At 34.3% G+C, this 20,899-nt stretch overlaps 1 protein-coding gene across 1 annotated transcript; it reads left to right on the forward strand.

The window, feature by feature from the left end:
• The first annotated feature begins 18,635 nt into the window (after nt 1-18,635).
• LOC141698619 (ethylene-responsive transcription factor ERF054-like) lies at nt 18,636-20,676 on the forward strand. The gene has a single exon (XM_074503387.1). The coding sequence runs from the start codon at nt 18,894-18,896 to the stop codon at nt 20,115-20,117; it is 1,224 nt and encodes a 407-aa protein (XP_074359488.1). The 5' UTR covers nt 18,636-18,893; the 3' UTR covers nt 20,118-20,676.
• Nucleotides 20,677-20,899: the final 223 nt, after the last annotated feature.

The raw sequence follows: 20,899 nt of genomic DNA on the forward strand, positions 1-20,899 counted from the left end.
GTGGAGTATTGTCAAGAGGCGTCACTTAATAACCCTTTCTTACAGATAGAAATCTGTTGTTGACAAAATCATCCTTTCTCTCAAAATTGAAAATTCATATTTAATTACGTGTTTCATAAACACAAGAATCTCATGATTGTATTCATAATATTATTGTCAAGGCAAGAAACGATTCCTATTCTAGATTTTCTAGAGCACGCCTTATATTCATTTAAGTTCACCTAAATCTATCATCGCATGGTAAACACAGGCATATATCTCATATATAAAAATAAATAAATAAGTAAGCATGCAAGTAATTGAAAGGAATATGTCCTAAGTCCAATCATGTATTAGGATTTAGGAATAACTCTTTATGTAATCTGTTTTGATTTCATTGATTTTAATAAAAGACTTGTTTTGTTTTTATTACGGGCTCTATCTATTTAAGTGTTTAAATAAGATATACCATAGTTTAGAGTAAAGCTTTTTATGGATTATGATGAGATCATAATAGTGAGACCTAAAAAGATGATAACTCTAAACTTAAATAGTTCCTGGTCATAGGATTACTAACTGGTAATTAATAATCCGCAAAGATCGGTACATACTATGCTTGCTTCATTATGAAGGATGTCTGTTCTCATAGACATTTGTGTGGTGACACTATAGCTAGTATATAGGTGCTTATTATGGAATAAGTTCACTGAACATGACTCGCACAGCTGAACAACTGATGGAGTTCACTCACGTATCAGCAGTTGTTCACATAGTGATAGTTGTACAAGTATCCTTAGACTTGAGGTCATCATAGTAATCTTGTGTACACTGAACTATGCTTTGGTTTAGTTCTTTGTCTCCAGGGACAATTATTAGGGCTCTTCTGGGTATAGGAATTTGTACACCAAGATAGTGTATGATCAATAAAGGATCTACCCCTTCCAGTGAAGAAAGCGAATGTTCAAGGCTGATCCACTTATGCTAGTTCAGGAATCTCTGGCCAGAGTAAATGAAATTAGAAAGGAGTTTCTAATTTGCATAGAACTACGCGTAGTAAATGGTAAGCAAGTGATTGAATTAGATAGGCTTGACACGAGATCCATGCCTTATATTTAATCGGGACATTGTAGAGTAGAAGGAGTTTATTGTACGGTAACTATTCACTGAATAGGTTCTTAGTATTCTAAGCAGTGAATTCATATTATCCGGATAGTCGCGATATGCTGAAAAGTATCCCTCACGATGTAGAATAAATGTGATTAATTAATTAATCATATTTAATAAATTAGAGAATTTATATAAATAATGATAAAATAGTTTTATTATTATTTATTTCTACTACCGGCTTAATATTGAACCTACAGGGTCACACCATAAAAAGAGAATGATTTAATGGTGGAGGAATTAATTAATAATGGCTAATAATTATTTATTTATGAAATAAATAATTAATTGGAAAATTTAATAATTGATTAAATGAGATTTAATTGATTATAAATTAATTAAGAAAAGTTCTTAATATTATTAATTAAAGGATTTAATTTTTGGAAATTAAATCAAGAGAGAGAATTATTTCTAAAGTGTTTAGAAAAAGGATTAATGATTAAAAGGTGTTTTAATTATTAATAAGAATAATAAATGGGATAATAATAATAATATTTATGGGAAAATTTAAGCTGAAAATTTTGCCTATAAATACACTATTATAGACCCTAATTTTATTCTAACCCACACAAAACCCAAAAAGTTTGGAAAACCCAATTCTCTCCACCTCCTTCCTCCTCCTTAACGTTGTTTTCTTGGTGGATACCGGTGGAGTGCTTCACACTTGAGGAGCAACTGCTAAGGATCTCTGATCGTTGTCTCCGAATTATTTTTAAAGGTTAGATTCGATCCCTCGAATTTTTATTTATGATCTGTATGCTTTTATTTGGATTTTATATGTGTAAAAGTGTTTTGCCATGCCCCCTCTGCATTTAAAATCCAACAATGGTATCAGAGCATAGGTTTTATGCATATAGATCTGTGGTAAAAATTTCAGAATTTTATGTGATTGTATGAATTAATTATGATTTTTACAAGTTATATCATGGATTAATTTTGTCTGATGAGAAATCATTTCTCAGAATAATTTTGAATGTTGATCTGGGTTTTACAAGTGTTGTAGATCGTCTGGGTATTTTTTTCATAATTTTATGATGTATAGATTTTTTATTATGAATTTTTGAAGTTGTTTCAATTAAATTTCGTAATTAAATATGTATATATATATAAATTGATTGTAAGTATATTATACTTCGGCAATTGTACATCTGCTTGTCTGCATAATCTGTTGAATTCAAAGCTGTCAGTAAAAGAAAAGTACAGGAAGAAGACAGAGTTGTCAGGTACGCTAATCGAGGAGAACAGTCAGGCAGCGCGTGCAGCGCAGGCAAAAGAAAACGGTGTCGCGCATTCCGGGAATGCGTTACACCCTGTGACGCATTCACGGAATGCGTTACACCTTTTAATTGGTTAAAAAGGTTGTAACGCATCACTGGAATGCGTTACAGGGCTTGTAACGCGTTCCTGTAATGCGTTACAGCCCGTCTGTTAATTTTAAATTGATTTTCTGGGAGTTTCGTAACTCCGTTTTAGGCGTGCAATATACCATTGGATTCGTTTTTCCGAGACAGATCTAATGGAGTGATCAATTTTAGTTTATATAAAAGTTTTGAACTGTTTATATTTCCATGAAGTATTTTAAAGCTGTTTTTGACTATTTTAATTGCTTTTAAATGTTTCATGTGATACATAGAGATGTATAATGCTTACACCAATATGCTAGATGATGTAATATGCCTACCTTGATGTTTATTCATGTTGATATATGTGATATATGCTTAGTTTATCATGCGATGATAGATTTAGGTGAACTTGAATGAACATAAGGCGTTTGTTAGACAACCTAGTATAGTGAAATTGTTTCATAACCTTAATAACAATATTATGAATACAATCATGAGATTCTTGTGTTTGTGAAACACGTAATTGAATATGATTTTCGATATGAGAGAAAGGATGATTCTGTCAACAACAGATTTCTATCTGTAAGAAAGGGTTATTAAGTGACGCCTCTTGACAATGCTCCACCCGATCTGGGAATCATCTGATTATTGATTATTGATTTGAAATATTTAATTTAAAAGGAAGAATCTCTTTATAATATGATTATGATTGTAACGTAATATAATCCCTCTAAAATTAAATAATATCAAGTAGTAATTGGCCAATGACACAACGGGCTTGTGTCGGTCATAGCCTTCCAACATGATAGAAAGGTAGTTCTTATTTTTAAATCATTGTCGGTTCGTGCTACAGCCGAGGGCTTTGATTTCGAAATAAGAAATACTTGTCTATTACATAGAGATGTGTACATTGAATAAAAATCTAAAGGTCGGTACGTGCTACAGCCGTGGGCCTTTGGGGACTAATTCAACTGTACGGAATGTTGGGTTAGACTTGACTTAGAATATTGAGTTTGTCGTGCTACATCCGAGACTCAATTATTCAAGAGGCTAAAGTTTGATTAGGGAATAACATAAGATGTAATTGACAAGAGTTGTCTGCCTATTGAACATTACATGGCGGTTCGTGCTACAGCCGGGGTCGTGTAATGGAATGTAGGATCCCTATTCCCACTAGCATTATGAATGCTTAATTTTTCACGTAGGGAATTGAATAAATTAGATAAACTAGTGGGAGCCACTTATGAATAAAGACCCGATTCATATAGTGTTTTGAAATGAAATCGAATATTTGCTAAGTGTTGTTATGTGTTTATCATTTACAGATTTACTTTGTACGTTATGTCTTCTGCACTATCACTCAGGAGCATACTAGATGCTCACAAATTGACTGGTCCTAATTATGCTGACTGGCTTTGAAACTTGAGAATTGTTCTCAGGATTGAGAAGCTGGAATACGTGATTGACTCACCTAAGCCTACTGAACCTGCTAGTGATGCACATAATGATGAACATGTTGTGTATCGTAAGTGGATAGATGATGCGAATGTTGCTCAATGCATCATGCTAGCTTCCATGAACATTGAGCTACAGAAGCATCATGAGCATATGGATGCTCACACTATCCTCATGCATCTACAAGAGTTGTATGATGTGGCGGGGAGGACAGCTCGATATGAGATATCGAAGGAGCTGTTCGGTTGTAGGATGTCTGAGGGATCATCTGTGAATGACCATGTACTTAAGATGATCAATTTGATTGAACGTCTTGGACAACTTGGTTTTGCCATGGATGGGGAGCTGAACCAAGACTTGGTCTTGCAATCGTTTCCGAGTTCGTTCTCGCAGTTTGTTGTGAACTTTCACATGAATAAGTTGGATGTCAGCCTGCCTGAACTCCACAACATGTTGAAGACTGCGGAATCGAATTTTCCCCCTAAGAAGAGTTATGTTCTTCTAATTGGTGAAGGTTCCAATCCTAAGAAAAGGAAGAGGAACTCTTCCAAGAAGAAGAAAGTAGGTGAGAAAATACCGGTTCCACCAAAAGCTGAAGACCCCAAGAGCAAAGTTGTTTGCTTTCACTGTAATAAGGTGGGGCACTGGAAGAGGAACTGTAAGGTTTACCTTGCAGAATTGAAGAAGAAGAAGAAGGGTAGTGAGACTACCGCTTCTGATTCAGGTATGTTCATGATAGAAGTGAATATGTCATTAAATCAAATTTCTACTTGGGTATTAGATGCCGCCTGTGGTTCTCAAATCTGCAATTTGTTGCAGGGACCAAGGAGAAGTAGGACTCTTGAGGAAGAGGAGGCAATTCTACTGATGGGAAATGGAGCAAGAGTTGCTGCTGAAGATGTAGAATCATTTCATTTACATGTGCCTATGGGCAAGACTATTGTTTTAAATAATTGTTATTTTGTTCCCTCGATTGTGAGGAATATTATTCCCATGTTAGACTTGGCTGCATTTTCATTTATTATTGAGAATAATGAATGTTCTATTCTCAGAGATAATATTCTTTATGGACGTGGTATTTTAAATAATGGTCTGTATAAATGTGACATAATTTACTTCAGATTGAACAAACTAATAAAAGAAAAGGGATGATGAAAATCTCACTTCATAGTGGCACTGCAGTCTCCATTTAGTAGACATGGAGAGAGGACTGCAAATTTGCTAGGAATGGTACACGCAGATGTATGTGGACCAATGTAAGCAATCCATGGGTGGATTTTCATACTTCATTACTTTCATAGATGATAGATCTAGATTCGGATATGTGTTTGATGAAACACAAGTCTGAAGCCCTTTGAAAAGTTCAAAGAGTATAAGTATGAAGTGGAGAAACAAACCAAACATAGTATTATAATTCTTCGATTAGATCGAGGTGGTGAATACTTGAATGGAGAGTTTCTAGATTATCTCAAAGTAAATGGTATAGTCTCCCAGTGGACGCCTCCAGATTGGTATCTGAAAGGAGAAATCGAACTTTGTTAGACATAGTTCGGTTCATGATGAGCTATGCAAATCTTCCAGTATTCCTATGGGGTTATGCATTGGAAACCTCAGCATATTTACTGAATAAGGTGCCTTCCAAATCTGTTCCTCAAACTCCGTATGAGATATGGAAAGAAAGGAAACCGAGTCTTAAACACGTTAAGATTTGGGGATGTCCAGCTTATGTCAAGAAAGTTGACCCAGATAAGCTGGAATATCGATCCGTAAAATGTAGTTTTGTGGGATATCCTAAAGAGACTTTAGGGTATTACTTTTACACCGATCATCGGGTGTTTGTCTCCAGACATGCTACCTTCTTGGAAAAGGAGTTTATCCTTGAAGGAAACAGTGGGAGCAAAATTGAACTTGATGAAGTTCAAGAAGCACAAACTACTACGGATCAAGTGGAAACACCTGTTATGACTGAACAACCTTTTGTGGAACAGCCCATTCATAGATCAGGGAGAGTGTCTCGCCAACCTGAGAGGTAATATGGCCTTGTCATTGAGAATGACAATGAGTTGTCTATCATTGATGATGACGACCCTGTGACCTATAATGAGGCTATGAGTAGTGTTGACTCAGAGAAATGGCATAGTGCCATGAAATCCAGAATGGAATCTATGTATACGGTATACAAAAGATAGATTATAGCAAATAGCCAGGTGGAGACCTTTAAGGCCAGGCTTGTGGCAAAAGGATTCAAACAAAGGCAATTGATTGACTTTGATGAAACCTTTTACATGTAGCCCTGTTATAATCAGTTCGAATTTTGCTTGCGATTGTTGCTTACTACGACTATGAGATCTGGAAAATAGCCAGATGGTTTTCTTTCCAAGAGAAATGAAAACCTAGTATGTAAGCTGCTGCGAACCATATGTGGTTTAAAGCAAGCTTCTCGTAGATGGAATATCCCTTTTGATGAGACAATCAAAGAGTTTGATTTTATCAAAAACGCAGATGAACCATGCGTCTACAAAAGGGTTAGTGGGAGCGCGGTAACATTTCTTGTATTGTATCGAATTAGAGTTGACACACATAACAACATAGCAGACCCACTCACAAAGCTACTTTATGAAAGTCACTTTGATCGTCATAAAGACAAGATGGGTATTAGATACCAGAGTGATTGGCTTTAGTACAAGTGGGAGATTGAAAGGAATATGTCCTAAGTCCAATCATGTATTAGGATTTAGGAATAACTCTTTATGTAATCTGTTTTGATTTCATTGATTTAAATAAAAGACTTGTTTTGTTTTTATTACGGGCTCTATCTATTTAAGTGTTTAAATAAGATATACCATAGTTTAGAGTAAAGCTTTTTATGGATTAAGATGAGATCATAATAGTGAGACCTAAAAGATGATAACTCTAAACTTAAATAGTTCCTGGTCATAGGATTACTAACTGGTAATTAATAATCCGCAAAGATTGGTACATACTATGCTTGCTTCATTATTAAGGATGTCTGTTCTCATAGACATTTGTGTGGTGACACTATAGCTAGTATGTAGGTGCTTATTATGGAATAAGTTCACTGAACATGACTCGCACAGCTGAACAACTGATGGAGTTTACTCACGTGTCAGCAGTTGTTCACATAGTGATAGTTGTACAAGTATCCTTAGACTTGAGGTCATCATAGTAATCTTGTGTACACTGAACTATGCTTTGGTTTAGTTCTTAGTCTTCAGGGACAATTATTAGGGCTCTTCTGGGTATAGAAATTTGTACACGAAGATAGTGTATGATCAATAAAGGATCTACCCCTTCCGGTGAAGGAAGCGAATGTTCAATGCTGATCCACTTATGCTAGTTCAGGAATCTCTGGCCAGAGTAAATGAAATTAGAAAGGAGTTTCTAATTTGCATAGAACTACGCGTAGTAAATGGTAAGCAAGTGATTGAATTAGATAGGCTTGACACGAGATCCATGCCTTATATTTAATCGGGACATTGTAGGGTAGAAGGAGTTTATTGTACGGTAACTATTCACTGAATAGGTTCTTGGTATTCTAAGCAGTGAATTCATATTATCCGGATAGTCACGATATGCTGAGAAGTATCCCTCACGATGTAGAATAAATATGATTAATTAATTAATCATATTTAATAAATTAGAGAATTTATATAAATAATGATAAAATAGTTTTATTATTATTTATTTCTACTACCGGCTTAATATTGAACCTACAGGGTCACACCATAAAAAGAGAATGATTTAATGGTGGAGGAATTAATTAATAATGGCTAATAATTATTTATTTATGAAATAAATAATTAATTGGCAAATTTAATAATTGATTAAATGAGATTTAATTGATTATAAATTAATTAAGAAAAGTTCTTAATATTATTAATTAAAGGATTTAATTTTTGGAAATTAAATCAAGAGAGAGAATTATTTCTAAAGTGTTTAGAAAAAGGATTAATGATTAAAAGGTGTTTTAATTATTAATGAGAATTATAAATGGGATAATAATAATAATATTTATGGGAAAATTTCAGCTGAAAATTTTGCCTATAAATACACTATTATAGACCCTAATTTTATTCTAACCCACACAAAACCCAAAAAGTTTGGAAAACCCAATTCTCTCCACCTCCTTCCTCCTCCTTAACATTGTTTTCTTGATGGATACCGGTGGAGTGCTTCACACTTGAGGAGCAACTGCTAAGGATCTCTGATCGTTGTCTCCGAATTATTTTTAAAGGTTAAATTTGATCCCTCGAATTTTTATTCATGATCTGTATGCTTTTATTTGGATTTTATATGTGTAAAAGTGTTTTGTCATGCCCCCGCTGCGTTTAAAATCCAACAGTAATATCATGTCACACATTGAAATAATGATGTATGGATTTACTATAGCATTTAAAAGCAATTAAAACAATCAAAACATGCTTTAAAACACTTTCGGAAATATAAACAGTTCAAAACTTTTATATAAAAAATATTTGACCACTCCATTAGATCCGTCTCGGAAAAACAAATCCAACGATATATTGCACGCCCAAAACGGAGTTACGAAACTCCCAAAAAATCAAATTTAATGTGGACATACGGGCTGTAACGCATGTACGTAATGCGTTACAACACTGTTGAGCCATTTACGCGTGTAACGCATTCCGTAAATGTGCAACAGTGTGTAACGCATTCACAGAATGCGCAACACATCCCTTCCCTGCGTGCAGCGCACGCGCCTGGCACAGCCGCAGCAGGTTTTTTTTTTCTGTTTCTTCTTCCTGCCGTTTCCTTTTGCTGCTGTTACAATTAGGAGATGTAACCCCCTTTCCCTTTACTCCCTTCCTTAATAACTCTTTATTAATTTATTATTTTAATTTTATTATTAATAAATTAATTAACATTTAATTAATAAATTAATAAAAATCAAAATAATATGATTTCTTAAATCAAGGAGTAGCAGAAAAATACCAAATCAGCCATGGGTCCTTGTGCAAATTTTAATCATAATTATTCACATGCAAAATTATTTCATGAATTTTTAATTAAAACGATTTTTAAAAATTCATAACAAATAATCTACACATCACAAAATTATGAAAAAAATACCTAGGCAATCTACAACACTTGTAGAACCCAGATCAGTAGTCAAAATCTCATGCAAAAATTATTTCGAATTAATTCATAATTAAATCCAAATAAACTTGCAAAAATCATAATAAATCCATACATGCATAAAAAATCTGAAATTTTTTATATGAATCTCTATATGCAGAACCTAGCTTTGATGCCAATGAAGGAATTTACGGATGAGCGGAAGCGTGAAATAACATGTATTCCGTAAAAACCATATACCGCACATATAGAAAAATGTATAAAAGGGAAAAACTGAGGAATCGAAACCATACCTCGTGAATCGAAGCTTTATAAAATTGGAGTGCTAGCAGTTGCTCCTCAGTGTGTGAAGCACTCTACCGGTATCCACCAAGAACGATCCTCTTCGATGAACCTTTTTATAAAACTAACCTTTTATAAAAATAGAATTTTTGGGAGAGAGAGAGAAGAAGAAGAAGATGAAGGCTAGGGTTTTCACAAAACCAAAATTGTGTGTTATGTTTTTAATGAGCCATCCATCTCATTCTATTTATAGGGCTCTCCTAGGATTTTATAATATATCTTTATATATATTAACCCCCACATTTTATCTTCATAAAATGCTTTAATAATAATTAAAACTATTTTAATCATTATTTCTTTTTCTTAACTATTTAGAAAATAATTCTCTCTCTCATTATTTCATCAAAGAAAATATTCTTTTATGGTGTGACCCTGTAGGTTCAATATTATGCCGGTAGTAGAAATAAATAATAATAAATTTTTATTAATTATTTACATGAATACTAAAATTCACTAAATATAATTAACTGATTAATTATATTTATTCTACATCGTGAGTGATGCTTCTCAACATATCGCGACTATCCGGATAATATGAATTCACTGCTTAGAATATCAAGAACCTGTCAGTGACTAGTTACCGTACAATGAATTCCTTCTACCCTTATAATATCCCGAATAAATATAAGGCATGGATCTCGTGTCAAGCCTATCAAATTTAATCATATGATTTCTTATTCATAATGCAAAGTTCATATTAATGCAAATTAGAAACTCCTTTCTAATTTCATACACTCTGGCCAGAGATTCCAGAACTCGCATACTAAGAATAACATAGGATATTCTCTTCCTATACTGGAAGGGGTATATCCTCTATTGACGTTAATTATCTCTATACATAAATCCCTATGCCCAGAATAGACCTAATGGATGTCCTTGAGACTAAGGACTAAATCAAAGCACAGTTCATTATATATAAGATACCTTTAACGATCTCAAGTCTAAGGACACTTGTACAACTATCACTCAGTGAATAACTATTGACACGTGAGTAATCTCCATTAGTTGTTCAACTTATCGAGTCATGTTCAGTGAACTTATTCCCTAATAAGCACCTACATACTAGCTATAGTGTCACCACACAAATGCCTATGAGAACAGACATCCTCCTGAAGGGAGCAAACATAGTATGTACCAATCTTTGCGGATTATTAATTACCAGTTAGTAATCCTATGACCAGGAACTATTTAAGTTTAGAGTTATCATCTTTTAGGTCTCACTATTATGATCTCATCATAATCCATAAAAAGCTTTACTCTAAACTATGGTATATCTTATTTAAACACTTAAATAGATAGAGCCCGTAATAAAAACAAAACAAGTATTTTATTAATATCAATGAAATCAAAACAGATTACATAAAATTTATTCCTAAATCCTCATACGAGATTGGACTTAGGACATATCTCTTTCAAAAGCGGGGTCCAAAAGTCAATCTACTCCAATTCTAAGGTCCTCGAACTCCAATACTAACCAACTCGAGTCTTTTAGATGAAACCTGAAATATTAAAAGAATAAGCGGCGAAGCCCAGCAAGCAACTACCGTTTGACGGCTCAAAATAATATTTTAAATCTTTTTCGAAAACAGAATTTAAACATGCTTGACAAATAACACAGATCACACAAAATCACATATATATTCGATAACAAGGTGAACAAAGATGCACACGATATAATCAATAATCATAATCAAACAGATTCTATAATCCACATAATCAAAATTCTTAATCAATCAATAAATCTTAATAACAAATTCTTATCTTTAGTCCCACAGTCCTAAATCACACCTTATGCCACACTTTGCCAGTGACCGGCATCTTATAATTTATGCCACACTTCCCAAGTGACCAGTTTCTAATTCTTATTCGATGGGGGGCTAGTTCACGTCCCTCGTCAAGTGCAACCAAAACTTGACAAGGTATCGATGTGTTCCGGAACGTGCGCAAACTAGTTCTAAGTTCTAAGTATCACACTGTCCAGTGATCGGATTCTAATTCTTATATGTGATTAAGACTAGGGAGTTATTTGAATTAGTTTCTTATCAATCACATATTAATTTCATACATACGACAATCAAAACAAATATTTGAGCACATGAATCAAACAATATAAGATACATTACACAATAATACGGAGCAATAAAGATTCACTTGCGTAATCAAACAGATAATTCAAGTTTCAAAATATACGGAACAAGACTACTGATGAATTTTCTACGAATTTTACAAGACTACTGATTTATGCTGAAAAGAGCTCTACGAATTTTGATATAAAAGACGAGGAATACGAATATGATGTATTTATAACGATACAAAACCCTATATCTTAACCTACAAGTTATCCATATAAGAGTCTGACCCAAATTTTAGGCCAAATAGTCTAACCCAATTTTAAATCCTAGTCCTTATCTAATTTTAATCCTTTTTATTCTATTATTCTTTTATTAATCGAATTCTAAAAAATTATGGGATATTACATACTACCCTCCTTAAAAAGAATTTGGTCCCCAAATTCACAACAAACCTATACGTCTACTCTCGCTAATCTCCTATAGGACAAACTTAAACTATGGTCCACAAGATCGAATCCTAGGGAATGTACTAGTCCCATAACTAACACACTCTGAAGAACAGCCTGCTCTTGATACCAACTGAAACAGCCCGCACTTCCCAAGTGACCGGGTTCTAATTCTTATTCGATGGGGGGCTAGTTCACGTCCCTCGTCAAGTGCAACCAAAGCTTGACAAGGTATCGATGTGTTCCGGAACGTGCGCAAACTTGTTCTAAGTTCTAAGTATCACACTGTCAAGTAATCGGATTCTAATTCTTATACGTGATTAAGACTGGGGATTTATTTGAGTTAGTTTCTTATCAATCACATATTAATTTCATACATACGAAAATCAAAACAAATATTTGAGCACATGAATCAAACAATATAAGATACATTACATAATAATACGGAGCAATAAAGATTCACTTGCGTAATCAAACAGATAATTCAAGTTTCAAAATATACGGAACAACGAATAATCACTTACAGAACACGTAAGCAACAAATAATACAGAGCAACGAAAGTTACTTGCCTCAATCACGCAAACTGATAATTCACATTAGGATACACAATCAATCCTTAGCAACCCATCAAAAATGAAACATCTAAAATCTCGATCTTCTCCATGACTCCAATTTTGATCAGATCCTTATTGAGACTTTTTGACCCTTTAAACGACGTTATCTTGGAACACAAAATACGAAAGTTGAAGATAACGAAAAGACCTCTCCGAAAAGTCTAGAATCACTGAATTCTGACTTACGATGAATTTTCTACGAATTTTACAAGACTACTGATTTATGCTGAAAAGAGCACTACGAATTTTGACATAAAAGACGAGAAATACGAATATGATGTATTTATAACGATACAAAACCCTATATCTTAACCTACAAGTTATTCATATTAGAATCTAACCCAAATTTTAGGCCCAATAGTCTAACCTAATTTTAAATCCTAGTCCTTATCTAATTTTAATCCTTTTTATTCTATTATTCGTTTATTAATCGAATTCTAAAAAATTACGGGATATTACACATCCTTAGTACTTCCTCCGAAATTCTCGGAAGTACGTATATACATATATATCCACTTATATCTTAGAGAGATAAGATATTTCTATCAACAAGTAAAACGCTTGGAGAATTTCGATGTGGTTCGAGTTCTCGAGATTGATAGAATTCTTTTAAAGGACAAGAGAGGGGTAGACTCTGGTACTATGTGTGCTAGATGGACTACCAAAGGTACCGCAGGCGAAGGTACTCAGTGTACTCAGGAACTTGTGAAGTATGTGTATACCCGAAAATGGGACACGTTGCCCGAATGTGGCAAAGGTGATAACCGGGATACGAAGGTGTCGTCCTTCTACTAGTAGAAAAGGTTATTATTATCGTATTACGACTGATCATCGTATACGGTGGCTCCAACGAGTGTCCTAATTCTTCCAATTGGAATTGAGATGCAATACCGTAACCCAAGCCTAGGTGCTGGGATTACTATTAAGGTATTCGCAGGATAATAAAATCTCTTAAAAAATTGTTTTCATAAGAAGGTGTGTATCACCAAGGAAAACTATTTTCGAATAAAACATAATTATCATATATGATGTTATCATACAGTCATTTTCATACTGTACATTATTATGCTGGGCATTATAGCTCACACTTGTTTTCTTAAATTGACACAACACAACAGTGAATCAAGATGCCTTCCATGAGAACTACAACCAGGAAACGGGTAGGAAATGGCCAGCTGTTCTGTAGATTATTTGGTGTTGTACCACAGGTAGTCAGAATAAGCTGGATTAGTTTTCAGTTGTTTATAGTTCGGCTTATTTATAAGTATTTCTTATGTAAGGTAAGAAACAAGAAACGTATATTTGGTCGGCGGACTAGCCTTACCTAAAGGTCACTCCCCGGTAAGACTAATTACTTTTGGGTTGTAATAAAATTTCTCTAGTTATGATAGTTCGTTTCCAAGACAATAACCTGTAAGTGTGTGTGTGTGATAAGTGTGGGGTCGTGAAGCGTGAGTATTTACATATTGTAGTGTGAGTTGTGTGAGTTTAGATGGCGTGGCTTCCGAGACTTCTGACCCCGGGTTTTGGGGCGCCACAATTATAGTGGAAAATTTCATAACTGATTTGATTCTTTTTAACTACATAAATATTTTTTGCAAGTACCAATTTAATATTTGATATTAATATATTAATTTTAATTCGTGTTTCGCACGAATTATGAATAATTTTCTACATATATTAATTCAATATTTTTAGTCTCGGTCCCGTGTTTCGCACGGGTTATCAACTATCTATACTAATAAGCGAAACAATGTTTAGGTCTCAAATCTTAATACTCCCTAGAAAATTTTACAACTATTTTTAAAATTTTGTGTAATAAAATCTCAACGGACAAAAATTAACCTTTACTCTCTGTAAATTTTATTTTTCTTAAATTTTTATTTATTGTTGAACATCCAAGCGTCGGTTTACTTTAAAATAATCGTATTAGTAAGTTAACATGTCAGATTTATATAAGTAAATAATTAGGTGCATGCATAACTAGAACTATACGGTGAAATTTTAGAGTTACACTTAACTTCGATTTTTTTAACTACATATTTTAAAAGTAATTTATATATTATATTTAGATCTGTATTTTACACGGATTATGAGTTTCAGTTTTATGCAAATAATAATGTGATACTATTATTTTTTAATTTGAGCTCGTGTTTCGCACGAGTTACCAACTAGTATTATATAATATTTATAGTTCATTTAATATGACACTCTTGAGTAAATGAATATATTCTAATTATTAGAAATTGAAATCCATTTCGAGACCTTTCTCTTAAATGTTAAATATATGATGTATATAAATAAGTGAATATAATTAAATATTATATTACGCAATGGACTTTGGGGTGCATTCTTATTTGAGCTAACACCTTATATGATTAAAACGCCACTTATTTTGATGTATTTACATACTACTTTGACATAAGACTCGTTTAGAATCACAAGATGATTGGTGTTTTCACATAAATTTGTAAGTGAAATCGAACCGACCAACATTGAAGTTGTGAAGTCGAAGTCGGGGTCGGTGTCTAGGATAGGGACTTTCACTTTGTTAGCAATAACATTAGGAGTCATCAGAGTAGCCATTGATTGGTTGGACATGTATTTATCTACTCTTATCGTAAAAGTCCACGGGTGTAATGCCATTGCGTGTATATATAATCCCAATATGTATGAGGACAAACTGCCACGTATCGGCCATGCTAAAATAACAAACAAGATATTTGTGGAGAAATTGGAGTACGGCAAAAAACAACCCCAGAAGAAAACTTAATCTCGGCCGTGTAATCGAGCCGAGCCCAACCGAGCCTTACACCGTAAGGCTCGGCTCGAACTTGAGCTTTCAATTAAAATAGTTTAGGTTCGATCTCGGAACTTGACCGAATTTTTAATTTCAAGTTCGAAACTCGACTCGTAAAATATTTGGCAGGTTTGAGTTCGGCTCAAAAGCTCGAATTACTTCACTAAATATTAACAAAAAATTCGAAATATGATAGCGATCGACTCGAATTCGGCTCGAGTTCTACTGGATAAAAATAAATATTAAATATTAAATATTTAAAAAATAAAACAATAGAGGCTCGATAAGGCTCGAGAACCTTACAAGCCGAATAATTAGAAGCTCGAGCTCGGCTCGGTTAAAAATTCGAAAAACTCGAGCTCGAGCTCAGCTAGATTATTTTTTAGCCGAATTCGAATTTTTTACGAGAAGTGGCTCACGTACAGTTTATTCGTTTATACCCTTAATTAGGGGTGTGCACGGTTCGGTTTGGCTCGGTTTTTACCGAAAACCGTTACCGAACCGTGTATGTCGGTTCGGTTGGGTTTCTAGATATTAACCGTAACTGAACCGTTCAGAACGGTTATTTTCGGTTCGGTTAACCGTTTATCGGTTTCGGTTTTTTTTCGGTTTTTATTTTTTTAAAAAAATAATTATTTAATATAATATTAAGAGTATTTGTAGACGTTATTTAATATAAATCTAAGAAAATTAATTGTTTAGTATAATGTAACAAACAAGTAGCATCGTTAAATGAGGGGATTCGTATTGATGAATTAATAGAGCTCTAATATGAATGACTATCGAATAAGTGCAAGTAAATGCCTTGTAGCAAATTTAAGATAAGCTAGAATAAAAAATTTATAAAGTATATAAAATTTAGTTCTACACCACTGTTGTACACTAGTACTGCAACTCTTTTTTTATATATAACTATTACCACAACTCTTCGAAATTCTACTTTAAATAAAAAATTCATGATCCATGTACAGACCCAACAACAGAAGATTTTTAAAAATTTTATATAAATTTTTCAAGTGTCGATAAGTAAATAAATATATATTAAATATTTTAAAATAATATTAGCGGTTCGGTTTTTCGGTTCGGTTTTAAGGATAAAACCGTAACCGTTACCAAACCGCCCGGTCGGTTCGGTTCAGTTATGGTTTTTTTCGGTTTTTGTCGGTTTCGGTTTTTTTCGGTGCGGTTTTTCGGTTTTTCGGTCCGGTTTCAGTTTTTGTTTGCTCACCCCTACCCTTAATTGGAGGTTACTAAATTATGTAGATCCATCTGTTTTAGTTATTTCATAAACAATATCAATTTATTTAGAAAATTATTGTTTACATACTAAGTATTTATTTTTTTCCTTCAGAAAAGTATATATATCTGAAAATTGATTCTCGGAAGAAAAAAGTATAAGTTTGTTAAATTTTAATACATTTATTGTTTAATTATGATTTAATATTTTGAAATTTTAATATGTAATGACTTGAAGGTGTTTAAAATTGTGAAAAGGTGAAATATCGAAATATTGACACCTAATACTATTATTCTAAAGGATTGTGTAAGTTATTTCTTTGTAATAAATTTCAAGGTGGAAATAAAATTCAAAATAAACTCACCTATATGTTTTATTATGGGTCAAAATTCTTATTCCGTCCCGCCAAGTTTAGATGGCATAATCACATGATAATTGAGTCTAAATTTATAATCTCTCCGTTCCGTTATATATTTTCTATTTTGACTTTCGGCACTATTCATAATAAGCGATTGACTATTAACTTACGTCTAATCTATACGATTAAATATAGTCATGAATGATTTTGTTGAATTCGTATTTATGAATATTTTAATATAATAAAGTTTTATATTTAATATTAATATAATATTAAAGATATTCACAATCAAAATTGTGCATTAACACACGTGTCCAACATAAATAGAAACGTTTTAAGAGAGGGAGGGAGTAGTAAATAGATTGAAAAAAAAGAGGTAATGAAAATGGGAAGTAGTAACGTGTAAGATTAGGAAAGGGAAGGTGGAGAAGGCATGGAGCGGCCGAGCACCGACTGTGAACACAAACATGCAATCCCCCATGAATGAATCATGTTTAGTTTTGACAAACACTTTGCTGTACTTGTGCACCGAAAGCTAGAGAGCCTTCCCCTATTATTTGCCCTTGACTTCCAAAGCTATGCTGTTGCAACTATATTTATTCATCACACCTTATTCATTAATTAATCATCTAGGCCTTTGATTTTCATTTGTCAACCTTTTTCTTTAACTAATTGATTTGTCAACCATTGTACATCAGTCTGAATACTAGTATGACTTGGGAAAAGCCTGTAGGCTGTAACTGGCCCTTAAGTAATTGTTAGAACCCAGTAGTATCTGAACCAAGTATGCAGTGCAGACCATGGGGCTTATAGATGTTAAAAACTACTAATATATATGTAGTTGCATATTCACCGAAATTGCATCAAAATTGTTACTTTACAGTTTCTGTTAATTACTACGAACACGTTCATTATTTTTTCTTAGTGAGTTTGTGCTTCTTAACGTTACGATCTTGCAGAAGTCTAAAGGTATACATGGACCGATCCAAGGGGGTCGAGGTCCTGGCTCCTCCTGCACGTCAACTTTTGGTTTTTCTTGAAAATTGGTTCCTGGGAATTTAGGGAATCGTTTGAAGGTGAAACAGATTACCGGTTATCCAGATTGTCTATAGGCTATATAAAAGGCTTCCGCTAAGGTCATATTCTAATGGTACGACCCATGTCCAGCGTACAATATTTCACAACTCACATATCGTGCCTTCCACTTCCCATCTGATTTGTAATTTGTACCGCGTTTTTGTCGTTTGAAAAAAATAAGAATATTCAATATAGGAAAATACTAATTACCCCAAATTAGTTTTCAAAATTGTTCAAAAATGTTTAATAATAAAATGTGACAAACACGTGCACACGCGAATTAGAATAAGTGACATGTGTCGTGCCACAGCATTCTGGAAAAGTTTTGGTAAGCAATTCAGATGCTACTTTTGAATATTAGCACTAATACATGAGGAAGTAATGGTGGGATGAGCAAATGCAGAGTAAGAGCCATTAACGGTGACATGAAACTGAAACAGGGGTGTTTGCGAGTGCAAGTCATTGAGAAATTTAGAGTGCAAGTTACGGAAATTAAAAGAAGGTAAAAAAAAAACGCGTGGGGTCAAATGAGAAGCACAAACCAACCAACCACTTACTTGAGGACCCTACTACTTCTCCGAGTCTTTGTCACTAAACCAAGATCTTTTACTGCCTTGTTATAAACCCACATCCTCCTCTTCCAATCCAAAACACACTTGCACAATTGTATCAAAGCCGCTCGCTCATTCTCTCATCATACTTTCCCTAGTTTTTATACACTATTCAGGTTAAGTGGTTCCCTTGTTACCAAAGAGCGGGCGGCACGCTTTCTTGCTTTCCTTTTTTTTCAAACCCTGGTCAGCCTTTATAAATTAGTGACACAACATTTTATTCCGTTTTTTAGAGTCCTGATTCCGTCACTGATTTTTTTTTTTTTGGCGGAATCAATGTCTAGCAAATCAAAGATGGTTGTTGCTGATTCGCAGTTAAATAGTGGTATGGACAGTGACCAAGATGAAGGTAAGGATTTCGATTACACTGGTCTAGAAATGCGACAATGGAAGACAATTTTTGAGGAAGCTTCCATGTCGTCCGATAGGCCTTTCAAGAAAATCAACCAAGACTTGTCGCAACCTTCTGTTCCTTCTACTACTAGAACAACAACATCGCCTGTATCTATTCCACCTTCTTCTTCAAGACAGTTTCCTTTCGCGTTTAATGGGCCTCAACAGTCCATAGAAAATTTACGACTTCCCTTAACAAACCCTCAAGACCAACTAACTCAGCAACCGATGATCTCTTTTGAGCCTCATCACCACCAAGCATTTGGATTCCCGCCATATTTTTGCGGCGACTTAGCAGCTTCACCCAAGTACCAGCAGCAGCAGCTGTTGCAGTACTGGAGTAATGCGTTGAATTTGAGTCCAAGAGGAAGGATGATGATGATGAACAAGTTGGGACAGGATAGTAGAGCTCTTTTTAAGCCTCCTATTCAGCCTATATCCCAAACAAAGCTGTACAGAGGGGTGAGACAGAGGCACTGGGGAAAATGGGTAGCAGAGATTCGTCTCCCTCGAAACAGGACTCGTCTTTGGCTTGGCACTTTTGACACTGCCGAGGATGCTGCTATGGCATATGATCGCGAAGCCTTCAAGTTGAGAGGTGAGAATGCTAGGCTTAATTTCCCTGAGAGGTTCCTCAACAAAGACAAAACAGTGGAGGTTGAATCTGGTTCATCTACATTGTCGACTGACGCATCAAAAAAGGCTCAAGAAGCTCCTGAGATCCTTCATCAGTCTTCCAATGCAGAGTTGCCACCACTGAATGATGATTCTGGATTAGGATCGAGCAAGATACCAGATGGCGTACACGTGCAATCCAGTGTCGGGAGTTCTGGATCCGGAGGAGGCGTTTTAGGGTCCTCCTCTGAGTTGGTTTGGAGTGATATGTCAGATACTTGGTTCAATCCATTTCAGGGAGGTTGGGGTCCAGGTAGTCCTGCTTGGGATAATTTAGACACCAGCAATAATTTTATGATGCCTTCAAATCTCTCCTTAGGCAATGTTCATCACCAAGAATATAATAACTTAGATGCGCAGAAGCAGCAAGAAAGTACTAGTTCAGCTTTATCAGACAGCATGAATACCTTCTACTGGAATGATCAAGACTGATCTTGTTTCGAAAAATCAGGCGAGGCAAAAGCTTTTAAACAAACCCCCTGATATATGTTCACTGGTTGCTGATTTTTAAAGCAGACCGTGAAACTCTAGTTTTCTCTAACCAAAATATTCACATCATTCTCCTAGACCACTTGCAAAAGGTTGCATATTACAGACCTTTTCTTGTGAAGGAGAACACCTAGTAGTATCCAGCTTGCTTGTAGAATAAGTCTGGCACAAGTATATGATTAGAGCTTCTTTTCCAGAGTCATATTATGTTGCCAGGCACACGTAGTAATTTCAGTTATCTTCAGATTCCAAGAACAGGGTGAAAGGAAACGGTTTTGTGATTTCCTTCTCCAACTTTCTTGGAGTCTTTAATGTATATTGTGGTGTTTGTCATGTTTTAATTCTTAATGTACCTTGTGGTTTCCTTGGTTCAATCATTCTGTTTGCATCAGGAAAGTAATATCACGCAAGCAGATCTCAGAGACATGCTCTTAAACAACCTAAGAATAATCATAAGCAAAACCCACAAACTACTAATGTATAAATATTACTCCCTCCCAAATGTTTATATTTGGATTGTGCACCGAGTTTAAAAAAAAAACGGTGATAAATTAAAAGTTAGTAAAGTAGTGTGATCGATTAATATTATATATATAAAGTGGGTATAGTAGAGAGAAATAGTGGATTCATTTATTTTAAAAATTATAAAAACTTTACTATTTTTGAAATTTTTTAAAATGTAAATAATTGAAATGGATATCCAAAAAGTAAAATATAAATAAATG

This window comes from Apium graveolens, chromosome 11, assembly GCF_009905375.1.
Source record: "Apium graveolens cultivar Ventura chromosome 11, ASM990537v1, whole genome shotgun sequence".
In the NCBI taxonomy this organism is placed as follows: Eukaryota; Viridiplantae; Streptophyta; class Magnoliopsida; order Apiales; family Apiaceae; genus Apium; species Apium graveolens.

What these genes read in the sequence shown, in the direction of transcription:
- LOC141698619 (XM_074503387.1), top strand. Translation starts at nt 18,894, where the DNA reads ATGTCTAGCAAATCAAAGATGGTTGTTGCTGATTCGCAGTTAAATAGT.